Below are 16,084 nucleotides of genomic sequence, written 5' to 3' on the forward strand. Positions count from 1 at the left end.
TCATCAATGTAAGTACATTAAAAACAAAATGTAAATCTGATCTATTGACAGCTATATAATAACAAAAATTCTCAGCTCTAGATAGAAAACCAACACCCCAGGATTACTGTCCTTTCGATCACTTGGCCTGTCTAAGAGAGTTTCTGTAGGTTTGAAGGTGATCTACTGCAACAGGAACTACACAGCATGTTGTTGCCTTGGAATCGTGGTAAAGCCTAAAGAACAAAAGTAAATCTCTTCAAACTTGGAATCCCTGCTTCCATCATGGTCTCCCCACGACTACTCTGTCATGACCATTGGAACTCGAGGAATCTTCTTTCTCTTTAAAACAATTTACTACCACCACCACCCCCACCTCCATGTGCGTGCGTGCGTGTGCACATGGCCATAACGCATTGTCAGAGGAATCTGCAAGAGTCAGCTCTCTCTCCTTCTACCCTGTGGGTCTGGGAATTGAACTCGGGTCATCAGGCTTGGCGGTAGGTACCTTACCCAGCAGAGTCACCTCTCCAGCTCCTCCCCTTTTCTTCATTTGACCCACAGATCCCTAGAACATTTCTTCTCTGCTCCTAGACAACTGTATTTCGTGGGGTGTATGGAAAGCCGGGAGTTTCTGAGATGTAAAACAGAAGGCTCCTTAGATAAGCACATACTTCGTGAGATCGATATTCCTGAATAAACACAGAGTCAGATCAGGGACTGCACTGGTGGCTGAAGGTGGAGCTGAAGCAGAGATGGGTGACCCAAACGGGACATGTCGCTCTTCCTGCGATGTGGCTGCGGCAAAGAGAACTGAAGCCCGATGGCTGGCAAAGGGAGCGTGCGTTCCGTACGTGAGCACCACAGCAAAACCTGCCTCACTGTGGGCACTGTTCAGCTTGTCTTACCTCATCCAAGCTCATACCTGTCTGTCAGAGCCTCACCAGCAACTGTATTTCTTTAGTGGTGTACAAATCCCCAGCAGGGTCCTGGAAGAAAGGCACTATCTGTGAAACTGTCAAGTCTGTATATGATAAATCCCCGCTGTGAAAGGAACGTTTATGCTTGCCGCTTCCATTTTAATTATAAAAAGATAGAAATGTTCGTGAAAATAGCCAGTAGAGAAGGAAAACTGGAAATTTAATTTATTTCACCTTATTTCAAAAGTGTATTTTGTTGCGTTTCCTCCATTTAAAATATCGTTGAATTCCCTTAATACTTAGTAATACTAAGAAATAACTGAAATGAAATTATTACAATTTAGCATGCAATGTTTACCTTAAGTGCACAGAAGAGAAATGATCCTTACCATGGAATGGAACCACTAGAAAATGCTAGTTTTCGTGACAGGATCTGAAATTATTGAGGGAGCAGATGGAAGGTGATGAGGGGGCCTGTGAGCCCGAAGGGCTTACCCCTGCAGGAGTTATGCTCTAGTAAAGCAGAGATGAGCTGGATGGAGCTGAAAGGCACCTGGGAGAGAATCCAGAAGAATGGCCAAGGTGAAAGAGGTCAAGAGAGGCCAAAGCCCAAGACTGGGGAGATGTGACCAAGGGGTGGATGTCTGGCATAAGTCATTGGGGCTCCAAGAACACAGCCGCTGAGAACTGAGCATTTGACTTGGAAATGTGGCATTTCTAGAGACTTCCAAAGAACAGTGTTGGTAGCACCAAGACATATTAAGGAAAGATGAGAGGTGAATTTCACTTCATAAGTAAGGGCATGCCTTTGTGTTTTTTACTTTAGTTTTTAATGTAAAAGGAGGCCATGGTTACCTGCATAAGACCTCCACAAGATCAGGCTAAAGAAAATTCCACCAAAGGGCAGCAACCCTCCCCTCGTTGAGGAACCATTGGCAGTTGATGGCTGATGGGAAAGGAAAAGTCGCTTTTCTTTGGGAGGTGACTACGAGTAGGTTACCCATGCCCTAGGGCATGGGCCTACATGCTTGCACAGATGGGCTAATTAGACTCATTTGGGTTTAAAAAAGTGTGTGTGTGGCGGGGTGGGGGGTGGGGGGAGTGGGGGGGGGAGTGGAGAAGTCATGAAACTGGAAAAGAGACGTGTTGGGTGGCTCAGGGGGTTGGAGGGAAGAAGCGAGGTATGGGTGTCATCAAGACACACTGTTCACATGTATGAAAAATTTAAAGGATTAAAAAATAAATATTAAAAATAAATAAAAAGAAAGCAAATAAATGAGAACGTGCCTGGAAGAAAAGTGATGTTTTAAGTTTGATTCAAATTGATTGTTTTGCATGAGACATGCCTGCTGCACTCATAGCGTCGATGGCTCCCGCACAAGACCTGTCAAAATTCATCATGGGGAGGGGAAGGGCTCATGAGGCCCCACCCCTCCCCCATTGCCTAGAGCAGTTGATGGCTGGTGGGAGTCAGGAGTCGGATTCCTAGGCGCTGTAGCCACTGCTGAGTTACCCTTATTTCACTAAATCAGCCCTCACCCAGGCTGAAGGGAAACCCCAGTTAAATGCAGTTGATTTCCAAAAGGTCAAGAATGTCGAAGAGGGGGTTCATGGGAAGAAGGGGAGGAGACAGAGTGGAGGGGAGAGAGAGGATAATGAGGCTGGTGTGATCAGGTACTGTGTGTGAGAGAGGAGAATTTCAAAAGAATGAGTAAACATTTTAAGATAAAGAAAAACAACTAAGAAATAACATTCTTTTCCTCTAGGGACTGTCTTTGGGAAACTGGAGAGAGAGGGTTTTCGACAGGTGTATTCCGGTTAAGAACACTCTTGGTGTCAGGAATCCCTTAGTCTGGATGTAACGTCTAGAGAAAATCCAGTGTCCACTCTCACCTTCCCACCGATATGTAACTAGCACAGGGCACACAAGAGACATGCCCCTCTGCCAGGAACCCACAGCAGACAGGCATGTCTCTCCAGCTGTCAACAACAGCCCAAACATCTTCCTTGCAGGAATGGTTCTCCTTTTGCTCCCAGTGCCCGAGGCTCGGTGTTTATATGTTGGCACCGTGCTTAAATTTCTCATTTTTGGCATGCCCACTTCACGTTAAACATTGGGACAGTGTGACCCCAGGAGTGACTTAAGTGAAGCTGCCTTCGAGGGCAAGACTCATGCGTCATCCTGGTGGACTACTTAGTCTAGATGTCCCCAGTCTGTGTGTCGCTGTCGGGGGCGGGGGGTAGGGGGGCAGGCACCACACCAGGACAAGTGGTTCTGCATGGCTGCATGTGTTATCTGCTGTATTGTTCTCTTCCCTGAACAGCTCTGTGTCAACCTGACCAATGAGAAGATGCATCACTATATCCAAGAAGTGCTTTTCCTGCAAGAGCAAACAGAGTGTGTACAGGAGGGAGTTGCCATGGAAACTGCCTATTCTCCTGGTAACCAGGCTGGAGTTTTGGATTTCTTCTTCCAGGTACTTACATAACATAATTAGAAACTTAACAAGATGTGTGCATTCAGGTGCACTGGAGAGAGAATTTTCGGTCTGAAGGTCTTGTTTGTGAGGTATCCTTATATATGAGACGCTGCAATGCCTTTTCAGTCCCCAGAAGTCTTCTGAAGAGCACAAATTACCCTTGCCTGAAGGGGCATTGGAAAACTCACCACTTCATTCGAAGGACAAGAAATATCCAAACTCGATGATATAAGGACATTCACCATTTTATTTATCAAACCTAAAAACTTCTTTTGGAAAGTTACAAGAGGCCAATATACAAAATGAATTTCATAAGCTAATATAGAAGGCCAGTGATATCTTGAAATATATTATACATTTTTGTATTGGTCTTCAGAGGTTCTAAAATTTAAATTTTGAAAGGTTGGCAGGAAAAGTATATACACATATATCATCTTTGGTTAAGTTAATCTTTGGTTAAAATTAAGCCTGAGGGCACTAGCATGTGTTTATATTCATACTTTTTATCCTGCATACAGTGAAAAGCTTTCAACTCAATATCTCTATTGTATAAGTAAAGATCTATTATGTGAGACAGCAAGATGACTCAGTGGAAAAGGTGCTTGTTGCTAAGGCTGATGACCTAGATTATGACCCCGGACATACTTGAGGGAGGGCGATAGCCAACTACTTCAAGTTGTCCTCAGACCTCCACATGAATACCCTGCTGTGTAAACATGTGTACATGCACACACACACACACACACACACACACACACACACACACACACACACATTCACAGTCGGGGGTGGATAATCAAAACATGTGATAAGCTGTTTTATCAAGCATGTCAACAGCAACTTATGGAGTCACCCATTACCTCTAAGTGCTTGCTAGTGTTTCAAACAGACACCATCCAGCTATTTGGAAAGCTCAGGCTTTCGTTCTCTGCCTTCTGTCTCTATTGCTTATCCTGTGTGTTTCCCTAACACTGTAGCCTACTCTTCATGCCTGCTAGCAAATGGTCAGGGTAAGAGTTCTATCTGAGAGATCCAAGGCGGCAGAGCCAGCACACGGGCAAACATAGGTGTGTGATAAAAGGCAGGACACTCGTGTTCTGAGTAGCTACGTGAACATACTAGAATTGGAGGGCACGCGTCAAGGACCCCAAGTGGAGTAACGAAATGCAAACGTCTGACTTTTGCTGACTTCCAGAAACCCTCAGGATTCTTCTCCATACTGGATGAGGAGAGTCAAGTGATTTGGTCCGTGGAGCCCAGTCTTCCCAGAAAGCTGCAGAGTCTCCTGGAATCGTCAAACACGAATACAGTGTATTCCCCTATGAAGGACGGCAATGGGAATGTGGCTTTCAAAGGTCAAGGCCCAGCCTTCACTGTCATGCACTATGCAGGAAGGGTGAGTGGAAGGACCACATGATGTGCCCTGTGACCTGTGTACCACGTGATTGATGTGCCCTGTGACCTGTGTACCACGTGATGAGCCTTATGTACCGGTGCGCCAGAGGGATGCAAGCTTTAGAGCACAGGATTTCAGGATATGCTATTAGACACTCAAAAGCCACACAAACAGCCCACAGTCATTAACTTTTACAAGCTCTTTGCTTTGGTTTGAGGCTGAGTTGACATCTCAGAATGGTATGTGCTTAGCAGGGTAACTATCTCACTGTGTATATAGACTTCATTAATATGAAAAAGAGCCCCAGGATCAGCATAAACAGCTTTGTTCCACACTTCGGGGCTATTTTTCTTATATAAATTTTGGGCTTCTGAGTGTGCTTGGCCTGATCGTGGGCTTAATATTGAAGTGTTTTTCTGAGAACCTAAGAAAGCAAGCCCTCTGACCTCCCCCAGCATGCCAGCTGGGTTTGTCAAGCTGGTTTCTCACTCCGGAGTCTCACCCCTGCCTGGAGTGATGTCTGCACATCTCCTCTGTCCTCTCATGTTAGAGTTGCTCCAAGCCAGTGCGTCTTTACGCCAGTGCTTCTTTGCTCCATGATTTACCTGTCATAACTCCCTCAGGCAAGTCTTCTTTTTAGGCCGTGTGTTCTAATCCCATGTTCTTAAGTCCCTCTCACTGCCATAAACTCCTTCCCAGGCAGACTTGGAATGCACTTCCAGTGTATTTAACAGCACATCTATCTACCTCTTAACTAAAGCACCTCTGTTTTTCTATACCCAACTCTTGTTTATTATTGATGTCTTCCACCTTTAGAATTATAAGCACATACACACACACACACACACACACACACACACACACGTGCGCACACACTTTGAATAGTGAAAAATGAGGGACTCATGAATGTATCCCAGTTCATCTCTTCCCTTGTTTATGGAGACTCCATTGTCCACCAAAAGAGGATGAGAGATGAGCCAAGAACATGCACACACTGAACAGTCGGTTGTCAGAATAACAAAAATTAATACGTGGCGCCCGCTGCTACCAGCCTAGTACTATGTAAGGAAGCAAGTATTTGTCTCAGAAAAGCGTAAAGACCTTCTCCAGAGGCGCTCACTAGTTATGAAGGGGAGATGTTTCAGTGAAGACTTGGGCCCTGGAAATGTGTGTCACTGTGCTACACGGAACTTGGTGGCAATAGAGAGCATCTACTCTCGTTCTCCAGGCAGGAAACAACTCAGCTTAGGAAAAGAGCTTTGAGAGAGTCTAAGTCAAAACTTCAGGGGTGCTCTTAAAGGTGTGCCATGAAACCAAGCTGCCTGCTGCCAGGGCACCTGCCAAACAGCAGTGTGCACACCCTCACACTCGGTATCAAAGGTGTGACCCACTGCTACAGCAAAGAGAAGCGTGTGCTCGGTGGGCTTACCTGGCAAAATGTCAGGAAGCACAGTTATGTCGCCACCATCACTTCTGCCTGCTAAGCCAGGTCAGCAGTGTGGGACAGGTAGAAACCAGGGACGGGTGATCTCCATGGTGCAAAGTAGTCTGAGAAGGAAGGAGCTCCTTGTCCTTCAACATCTGCAGTAGGGGGAAAGCAGCATGGGTGAGTGGGCAGGTGCCCCCCATAGACACCCACTTATTTGGGAAAGGGTAAAAGTTTCATTGAACGTGGAACGCGTCATAGGTGAAGCGTCTGCCATTACTGGTTTTGGCTAACACATGGATGGTTGTGTGTCTCCCGCTGATGGCTTCCTCCTCTCGACTCCCGGCATATTTTCAGACAGGAGAAAGGATGAAGCAGTGATAACTGAGGAGATAGTATTAGACAGACTGGGGAAAAGGCAAAGCAGACTTTTCAATGTCTGGCCAGCATCCACATTTGAGCAGTCGCAAGGATTAAGGAAGTGACGTCCACTGAAAGAAGACAGGAAGGAAGTGATAGAAGAGAGGCTCAAAGCTGTGGTTCGGAGCCCAGCAGGACCCCACAGTCCTCATGTGGCTGATAAACAGGGAGTGCTCACTGTGTCAGCTCAAGGCATGTGCTCCTGGAGAAGGGAACGGTGGAAATGCTCAGGTTTGGGTATTCTAAGCTGGCAGCGTGGAGTTTCATGCAAACCCTAATTGGATGGTGGGATGAGCAAACCCACATGTTTAGAATGTGCATTTTGACCAACGATCCAACCCTAGAATAACATGGAGAAAAGAGCTGTGGAGAAGAGGACACTCTCGGAAGCCCAGATAGGCCGACGGGAGCCCGCATGACGAGGTGGCAGTGCGGTGTAAGACGCCCCTGGGAGAAGTGGACTAATGGCATTAGCTACGTACAGAGGCTTGTGGGACATGGGGAGAAATTGACGAGAGATCCTGTGATCTCTGAGCAGTTACTGCTTTTTAATTTCTCCTTGGCCTATTCAAAGTCCTTATAGTTAGAAGAATGTTCTAGTGTTGCCTTTAGATGTTTTAAAACTCTGCCTTCTGAATTTAGAGGAAAAAAATGTACAACGCTATCATCAGGAATCATGACTCCTTATATTTAGGAAATTATCTTCTTAAGAGCTTCCAAGCAGCTCCGTTAGGCATGTATTTGAATGCCCTTATTTATAAGTCTGTTGTGTTGTGTCATAAAGACAAACCAGGGCCCATAAAAAGTGCCGACTGCATGAAAATCAACAATGTGGTTCAGAATCATGGCCTGATAATTTTGAATTCAGTTGTAATTATTTTTCTGAGCACCTATTAGCATTTCAGTTTTAATTTTGTTTTTGAAAATTTAAGGGGAAAACAAGCGACAGTTTAATATAATAGGGAATTATTCACTGAGTTCTTAGAGAAATGGAAGAACACAGGGACTGCCCAGTGATTAGTTGATACAGAGCCAAAGCCCTTGTGGAATCATGCATTTTTCCTTTAAAAGCATTTTTGTTTTTTAAGAGAGTTTTCCATAATTGGAGTCGATTTTGTGGCTTTACAGAAATCTTTCATTTCGGCGATATGTACTAATGAGTTGTAGCCAAAGGACTCCCCAAGGACTCGTTCACACGCTACAGTGTAGATTCTATGTGATTTGCAGCAATATGTCAGCCCATATGCCTTTCCAATTGTCAGATGTAGCCCCACGTACTTGCGTGTTGAACTGTTGCATCAGAAAACAACATTCTACATTTTGCCAGTGAAGAGATGTGGAAAAAGTCCACCCACCTAAAAGCAGCATGCATTGTCCACGATATATTACATAACCTTTGACCCCGGAGTTGCCTCCCACGGGGAGACCTCAATGATCCTGGACGCTCTTGGCCTCTTATTGCCAGGTAGACAGTGTAAAACATTTTTCTTCACTCCCCTCCTTCCTGCTGGTCTTCCTCGCTTATTTTAGTGAGAACATGCTCTACCCTCTGGGAGGGATAGCTGTCCCTGCTTGAGGTGACAGTAGCCTTGCTCCCCTGTCCCAGCCTGCATGGGCTCTGGGTAGGAACCCTAATGAGGAGCCTGCACTCTGCTCCTCCGGAAGCGTGGTGTTTGAGGCGGAAGCTCAGAGGTCCTTTTAGGAATGTTTAAGCACCATTATCTGAATTACATCTGAAGATCCTTCCTAAACACATCTGAATGTTTCATTACCCCTAGGAACGTATTGCAGCTTCCAGTCTCCATTACAGAAATATTTTAAAGTGAATGGGGAGAGACTGTGCATGAAATATTAACAAGATCTCATTAATGAGCATACGTTTGAATTAAAGAAGGCCTCGGGGCCTTGGGGCTTGGCTTCTTTTTGTTTATTTGTTATAGCCAATTTTAAATCACATACGAAGTTACCTGGTTTAGGGCTTGCTCTTAACCTGGTGATTTAAATGACAGATAAGCATTAAATCCACAAGTGTGTCTGAGTTCATTGGCTGTTAAAATTAAGGATCTTGAAGGAAAGAAGAATTACAGGTTGACAATATCAGCTTTTAGGAGAGTTGAATTTCTATTAAGATGATTCTAAACTGACTATTGTCGGAAATTGGGCTTTAAAGCTCCTAAATTTTGATGTGAGAACAGTGAGTGGATTATGAAGTTGTAAATTGATCTGAGGCTGAAAGTAAAGATTGAATTGATGAAATTTAGTAAAAATTTAGTTGTGAAGTATGCATCTCCCCCTCCCATGGCCAGATCCTCTGTGAATACTGCATTGCTCAGAGCAGAGGTCTTAGTCTGTGTCTCACCAGTTACAGTGTAAGAACACCTGAGGTGGGGTAACCTAACTCCCATGGTCGTGTGCAGAGAGGGGTGGGGAGTCACGTGACTCCAACAGGTCACGGTTAGAGTGATACAGGTCATGAACAAGGAAGACCCGAGCTTTCCTAGATGAAAGAGGCAGGTCCAGAAGCTCCCAGAGCTCCGGCCAACTTCTCTCTTCAGATCTACAAGACCACAGACTTCTCTCATTTCCAGTCACCCATCGGTGTTTACTGTTGCAGCAGCAGCCTAAGGAAGAGAATACAAATATTCAGTGTTTCATGGGAGTTCACACACAAGGAAAGTGAAGCACATTAACAAGGAACTTCGTAGAGTTTCTTCCTAGTCCTTGAGCTGTCTTTAGCTAACTCTGGCACTTCACAATTTCTTTGTCTCCTGTGGTTTTCCTCACCTGGAAATTCCACATCCTCTGTCCTAGATCTGGGCCATCTCTCCGAACACCGGGTTTCCTAATCTACACTACTTTCAACTTCCTATGTCGTCATCAATAATGATGCCTGATACTTCACTGTGACCACATCCTTGCCTATAAACAGTTCTCTGTTGGTTTTCTCTAAGTAGGCCTTTGGTGAAGGTCGATGATTCATCAAGATCTTACCATTATGGGTAAACTTAGGGCTGTTCCTATAGAAGACGAGAAACTGGGTGGCTTCACCACACAGGCATATATATTTCCAGTAATGAAAGATGGAAGTTCACATTCTAGCATCTGCAGGTTCCTTCTGGCCTCTCTACAAACAAAATGTAGTCAGTCCCAGACTTGGGAATGCATAACTCCCAACCCTGCCCCTCTGGGTGTCCTGTGTCATTTCCTCTTCCATAAGCATTTTAGGCCCACTCTAATATAATATGGCCCCCTCTGAGTCTAAAAAATTACATATATAAAGGAAATTGCAAAGTAAGGTTTGTCATCCTGGGTGGACATGAATTTGCTGGTGGGCGGCAGGCCCCTCTCTCATTCCATACATCTCCATCTTCGTCTCCCCTCCACCCACCGGGTCAACATGCTCAAGGCTTTATCATCTGCACTTTGTAGACCCACGGTGCAGAGGAAAAAGAAGAGGCATTGGTCTACACAAGCTGAGTTTGAGTTTTATTCTAGAGCTATGTGATGCTGAGGACAATGACCCTCAGTTGTACACCTATGGAATTTATAACTGGGGAAATACAGTCATGAATCTCACAGTCTCTTCTGGGGCTTAAGTATTAGGCTGGTACACATGCAGGAGTGATTACTTTTACACATTCCCTCAAATATACCTATCTATCATACCCCCTGACACAATAGTTGAAGGTCTATAGTGTATACAGGCCACACGGTTAATCAAAATTTTGAATGGACAATCTGAGAGATTAAAACTAAACTGAGTGATTATTCAGTTACTTCACCGTTTTTTTTGTTTTGTTTTGTTTTGTTTTTTTTTTTTGTCCAGATGAGAATATTGATGGGCCAATGAACTTAAGTGATAAAATATCCTTATTTGCTTTGCCAGGGTTTATAAATTCCTATGTTGTTATAAATGTGCGTGTGTTGTACACAGCACTTAGTAATGCATGTTTGAATAGTTGGTGTTTTCCTAACACAAGCTGATGAGCGTTAGGGCAGCTGTAACCACTCTGGTTGTATTATGATCTCTTACTGTTTTCCTACCACACTTTATAGACTTCCCTGAAAGATAAGTAGAGACAACTCAGTGATTTCTCTCTCATGAAAGTCATAAAACTGCACTGAAAGAGAAAACATGCAGATGAATGTCTTAACTTCTGCTAATGTGATCTTCTCTTTTTCATTGACTAGACGGCCCCATTGTGGCGAGGAGCTATACCTTGATTAAAAAGAATTCTGCAGAACCGTTACATTCCTTAGCATTTGGATTTATAACTAATAGTGCAAGGGAGCCCACAGGTGTGTGGGATTTTACTGTGCATTCAAAGATAGCCTTTAAATATTATTTCCCTTAAGAAAATTAAAACCTTGCGATCTCTGTATATACTCTGCATTGTATTTTTATGACGAGATAAAAGTTTGTAGTCTCCTGCTATAGCACTTATGGCTTTGAAAGCATGCAGCAGGATTTTTCCCCAACCCCTTACACCACATCCACGAGGGAAGAGTTGTCATCCCAGACACGTAGCCTGGATCAGTACCGTCACTGTTGTGATTTCTACAGGCCACTGCAGAAGTCTGTTACTAACACGTTGCTGATGGATATGGAGTGAGGGTAAGAAGTTTTATTGAAACAGGGGCCATCTATAAAACACCTGAACGTTTTTCTTCTCCTCACAAAGGACATCCCCCCCCCCCCTCAAATAAGCTGGATTTGAAAAATTACCCCTTGTTTAGAATTATGCTGCCGCCCACATCTCCCTGCAGAGGAAAACCTTAACCCCACTGATAATTTTAGAGTGTTCTAGGTGGCCTGCTGTTTACAATTAACCTCTGCACTCTTGACCATGGACATGGGTGGTGCATGGAGATCCCCTCAGCCCATTCAGCTTTGCAGGTGTACCTGTATCAGGAGTGACATTTACAGCTTGTGCCCTGGCCCTTGTCTCTGAAGATTTGTTGGAGACTCAATGTACCCCAGAAGACTCTGGAAGTGAACCTGTAAATCAAATGACACAGCAGACAGACAAATCAATGGGTGTCCTCTTTTTTTGTTGTTTTTTTCTTCCCCCTCTTTCTCCAGGCAGAATCCCCAGACACAACAATCAACTCTGTCTGGTCTCAGAAAAGCTGATGCTATTAAAGGTTATTTGATGAAAACGTTTTGACCCACGTGGAAAGAGCTTAATTCACAATCTGTACTTGTTCCCGTCTTGGTCAGGTGTTTTTAAAAATAAAAATTAGTCTCAGCAGGGCCCTCTTGTCTCTTCCTACATCAATTTTCCTTTGAAGGTTGTCCTGGGCGATTCTCTCTCTCTCTCTCTCTCTCTCTCTCTCTCTCTCTCTCTCTCTCTCTCTCTCTCTCTCTGCCAGGAATGACAAGTACAGGGACTCCTGGGCTCCCCTTATTTCTAAGTCCAGTACCTCCTCTTACTTTAATGACCAGACAGAAAGTTGTAAATATGAAGCTTTGAATCTCCTAAAATATTGGCATTTTCCTATTATGACTTTTCTCTTAAAAGGAAGAGATGAACTATACTCAATAATTTCAGCTATATCAAATGTAACATCCAGACGTCTTGGTATTCAGATAATGATTCTTCATGCTGCTCAGTGTTCCCAGTGCCCCTCACGAATCAGAACCGAAAGGAAATACTAAAAGCTGTTGGGAGAAATCACTTCTTGGAAAAATAATAAAGCCGTCATTTCCGTTACGTTTCGCAATGCTGTGATTGAACCCTGACAAGAAGGGACTCCATGAAAGAGGTTAATTTGAACTCATTATTTGAGGGTGCAGTTGATCATGCTTGGGGAGGTGCAGTAACAATAGGGCCACATAGGCGTGGTGGTAGGAGCTGGCTTACCTCCAGGTGGACCTAGAAGCAGAGAAGAGGACAGGAATTGGGAGCAGATAACATACCCCACGCCCTGTCCCTGTCCAGGCAGCCCTTTTCCAACAACTTCTCCCCACCTCCCCGAACTCTCCCATTAGTGGGGTACCAAGTCCTCAGACAGATGAGCCTGCGCAGGATGTTGCACGAGCAGACCTGAGTGCCCTGCTTTAATTCTGGTGACAAAGAGAACAAAGTCACCAGCCCTCAAGGGATCAAGGTCCTTGCGACAGACTGAGTAGAAAGCTGCACCCAGGCATGAAAAATAACCAGACACATTTGCATTTCCTGAAAATGATCATTTATTTATTTTGCTAAAACCAATCTTCACATATATTCTGATGTGATATATTGAATTCACAAGTATGTCTGCAAAGTTCTGCATTTTTATCATCTGTTAATCCCAACCACTTCTCTGAGGATATTTTGCATCTTGTAAATAACAAGATGCAAGAAGGGAGTGGAAACATGGAGGATGTGCAGAAGATCACTTCTGCTCCATAAACACTGATGATCTTCTGAGTGCCAAGCTGGTGGGCACTTACAACTCAGTGTCCGGGAAGATGACTCCCCAGACATGTGATCCAGCTGCCTCTCTCAGGAGCTTCACCCTCCCAGAGCTCGCTGCAACCTTCCAAATACTCACTGTCTCTCAGCTCATTCTGAAAATGAAATCAATTCAAAAATAGTTTCCATATTTATACCACTTTTAAATTTTATCAAAACAAGAAACCTAAGGGCAAGCTGGATGTCCCTCATCCAAAATGCATTTCCAGTTTCATATACGTTTCAGATTTTGAAATCACTCATAGAATTTACTAGTTGAGAAACTGTAATACCAAAATCTAAAATACTTTAATTTTTCTTCTTAATTGTTGAAATTTTCATACACTATATTTTGATCAAATTCACTCCTACCCACCCAATTTTATGTTCTCTCCCCGCCCCCTCTATCCCACTCCCAACAGAGTCCCATTTGTGTTGACTGACTATGCTTAGGTGTAGGACCTGCCCTGGAAGGCGGTCAATATATCAGAGGTCATAGCACTAAAGGAAACTGATTCTTGCTCCCTCAGCATCCATAAAATGCCAGTAGCTCCTCAGTCAGGGGTGAGACGTCATCCTCATCCCCCGTCTCCATGCTGGGACTTTGTCTCAATTGCTGTGAGTTTACATGTGCAACTGTCCTGTTGGACCCTGCAAACTCTATTCCCTTGGAGTCATCTACCACCTCTGGCTCTTGGAATCTTTTTGTTCCCTCTTACTAGAAGATCCCTGAGCCCTGAGGGGAGGGGTGTGGTCTAGACATCCCTTTTAAGGATGCCCATTGTGAAGTCTCTTATTTTTTGCATATTGACCAGTTGTGAGTCTCTGTGACAAAAAGAAGTTCATATGATGAGGACTGAGTGATCCACTAATTTATGGGTATAGCAATACATCATTATGGGTCATTTTGGTGTTATTTCCATTCACCAGAATAATAAGGGTAGGTTTTTCCCTAGACCCATGGCCTCTCTAGTCTCAGGTTCTTGTCCTAATTGACAGTGCCAGGTATAAATTCCATCTCATGGATCAGTCCTTAAACATAACTAGGAAATGGTTGGTTACTCCATAACATTTGTGCCACGGTTACTCCAGTGGGCATATCTTACCAGGTAATAATGGGCCCTTCATCACTGTAGCTCATGGAATTCATGGCTGGGTGAGATAGATGAAGACCTTTCTCCCCTAGTCACACGGCACCTTCCAGCACTATGGGAGTTAGCCAGTAGAGATGAAGCCTGATTTCTCCATGCTCTGTGACTTAAGTGTGTGGTGTCTTCAGCAGTAGGGTCTTACTGTCATATTCTAGAGGGTAACCGAGAATAATGGCAACAGCCAATGATGTGAGCCAATCATTAGAGTTTGGTGTGGATGATGATTGGACAGAGGAGAAACTGAGGCATGGGGAGTGACTCACTTCTGACTACCCTTCTGCCCCAGGAATGACTGTGGGTGAGCCGTGGAAGCTAAAACGGGAACCCTACCTTGCTAACGCTCACTTGGACTTTATCACACCATTCGATGATTTCATTTTCTCCCGCCCTGGTTCTCTGGCTTTATCACGCATTAGAACCAGTGAGGAAATGACAACTGTGTGTTCCTGGCCTGCCTCTTAGAAGCGGCGGCCTTGGAGCTTGGGTGAGATCTGGAGGATTTGCTTCACATGAATAAGGAAAAATAAAGACTGGCTGATGGGAAACCCGGAAGCCCTATATTCAGAAGCACTGACTGCACCAGCCACACAGTTGGCACTTAGGGTTGGATCCTCCCTACACCCTTGCCTGACGCTCCCACTGGTCCCAAGGTTCACACAGGCCGAGGAGGCAGCTGGTACAGACTGACCCCTGTCCAAACTTCTTCACCAAAGGAAGGCAGCCAGGGGCTCTTAACTGCAATTCAGGAAACTATGCTTGTGTGTAGATGGAAGCTATGGTTGAGACTCTGTGTTGCCTTCCATTCCCGTTTCCTTGGTGATGAGCCAAGCTCAAGCTTGCTAGCCATCACTTAGGAGGAAAATGCACGTGCCCTGGTGTTTTGTGTCTTTTATTTTTCCTTGTGGAGCCAGGAAAATGGGCAGTTTTGATGAGCTGTGATTTGCAGCTGTGGTAAACCTCTTATACCACCCTGTTGTGTGTGTATGTGTGTGTGTGTGTGTGTGTGTGTGTGTGTGTGTGTGTGAGCATGCACGTGTGCACGCGTGCATGCCTAGCTCACATAATTTATCTTTTAATTGTACTTATTGTGGTACAGGAGTATTATAGTGAGTAACTTGTCCAACTAAGCAGTCTGGTTCAGTGGCTCCCTGGCTGCTGCCCACCCTCTGCCTGGCACCGTCACAGCAGGGCTTTAGTGACTGTGGCTCACAGCTGAATCAGAAGCAGAATGCTAAGGTTTCTTTTGAGTAATTTTATTGAGCAGAATCATTCCAAAGAGAATTTTTGAATACGTGACGATTTCCTTAAAGATTTTTTTGTTCTGGGCTGTGTGCATATAAATTTCTCTATTACACGCATGAGCGGCGCTGCTACTCACAGCATGAAGCCTGTCTTTCAGGCTTTAGGAGGGAGAAATAAGGAAGACCTGAGGACCCATTATGGGAGGATGATGGGAAATGAGGGAATTAACCTGGCCTCCCTCTTTTGCTTTTCCCACATCTCTCCTTTTGTCTCCCACGTAATAAACCACAGGAACAGAGCCCTGGGCAGAAGAGCTGTCTTAATGGCCCAGGGAAGCCTTCTGCCTAAAACCTGTTCTCTGCTGCCCCAGGTGGGTGCTGCCATGGTGAGAACAGATGGTTTTCTGTTCCCCTGACAACCAGTTGCTAAGCTATAGGTGGTTCTATGATAGATTTTTATCTGCATAGAAACCTGTCCACTGTACCGGACCTTGAGGTTGCCTGCTTTTACACCGTCTGGGACACAGTGGCCTGATCCCCACAGGCTCCCTGGTCTTCAAGGTCCCCATAAACTCCCTGCTCCCCTGGTCCACGGCAGCTTCACTTTGTGTCTTTTTGACTTTGTGTTGCCTTC

The 16,084-nt window shown here is 44.7% G+C and overlaps 1 protein-coding gene across 2 annotated transcripts in view; it reads left to right on the forward strand.

Moving 5' to 3' along the window:
* The window catches only part of Myo16 (myosin XVI), a 485,099-nt gene that overhangs the window by 326,769 nt on the left and 142,246 nt on the right, over positions 1–16,084 (forward strand). For both annotated transcript variants that reach the window (XM_028872308.2, XM_028872305.2), the window contains exons 22-23: positions 3,224–3,376; positions 4,575–4,775. In XM_028872308.2, coding sequence (XP_028728141.1) covers positions 3,224–3,376; positions 4,575–4,775 — 354 coding nt within the window. The remainder of the gene's footprint in view (positions 1–3,223; positions 3,377–4,574; positions 4,776–16,084) is intronic.

Source organism: Peromyscus leucopus, chromosome 17 (genome assembly GCF_004664715.2).
Source record: "Peromyscus leucopus breed LL Stock chromosome 17, UCI_PerLeu_2.1, whole genome shotgun sequence".
Taxonomy (NCBI): Eukaryota; Metazoa; Chordata; class Mammalia; order Rodentia; family Cricetidae; genus Peromyscus; species Peromyscus leucopus.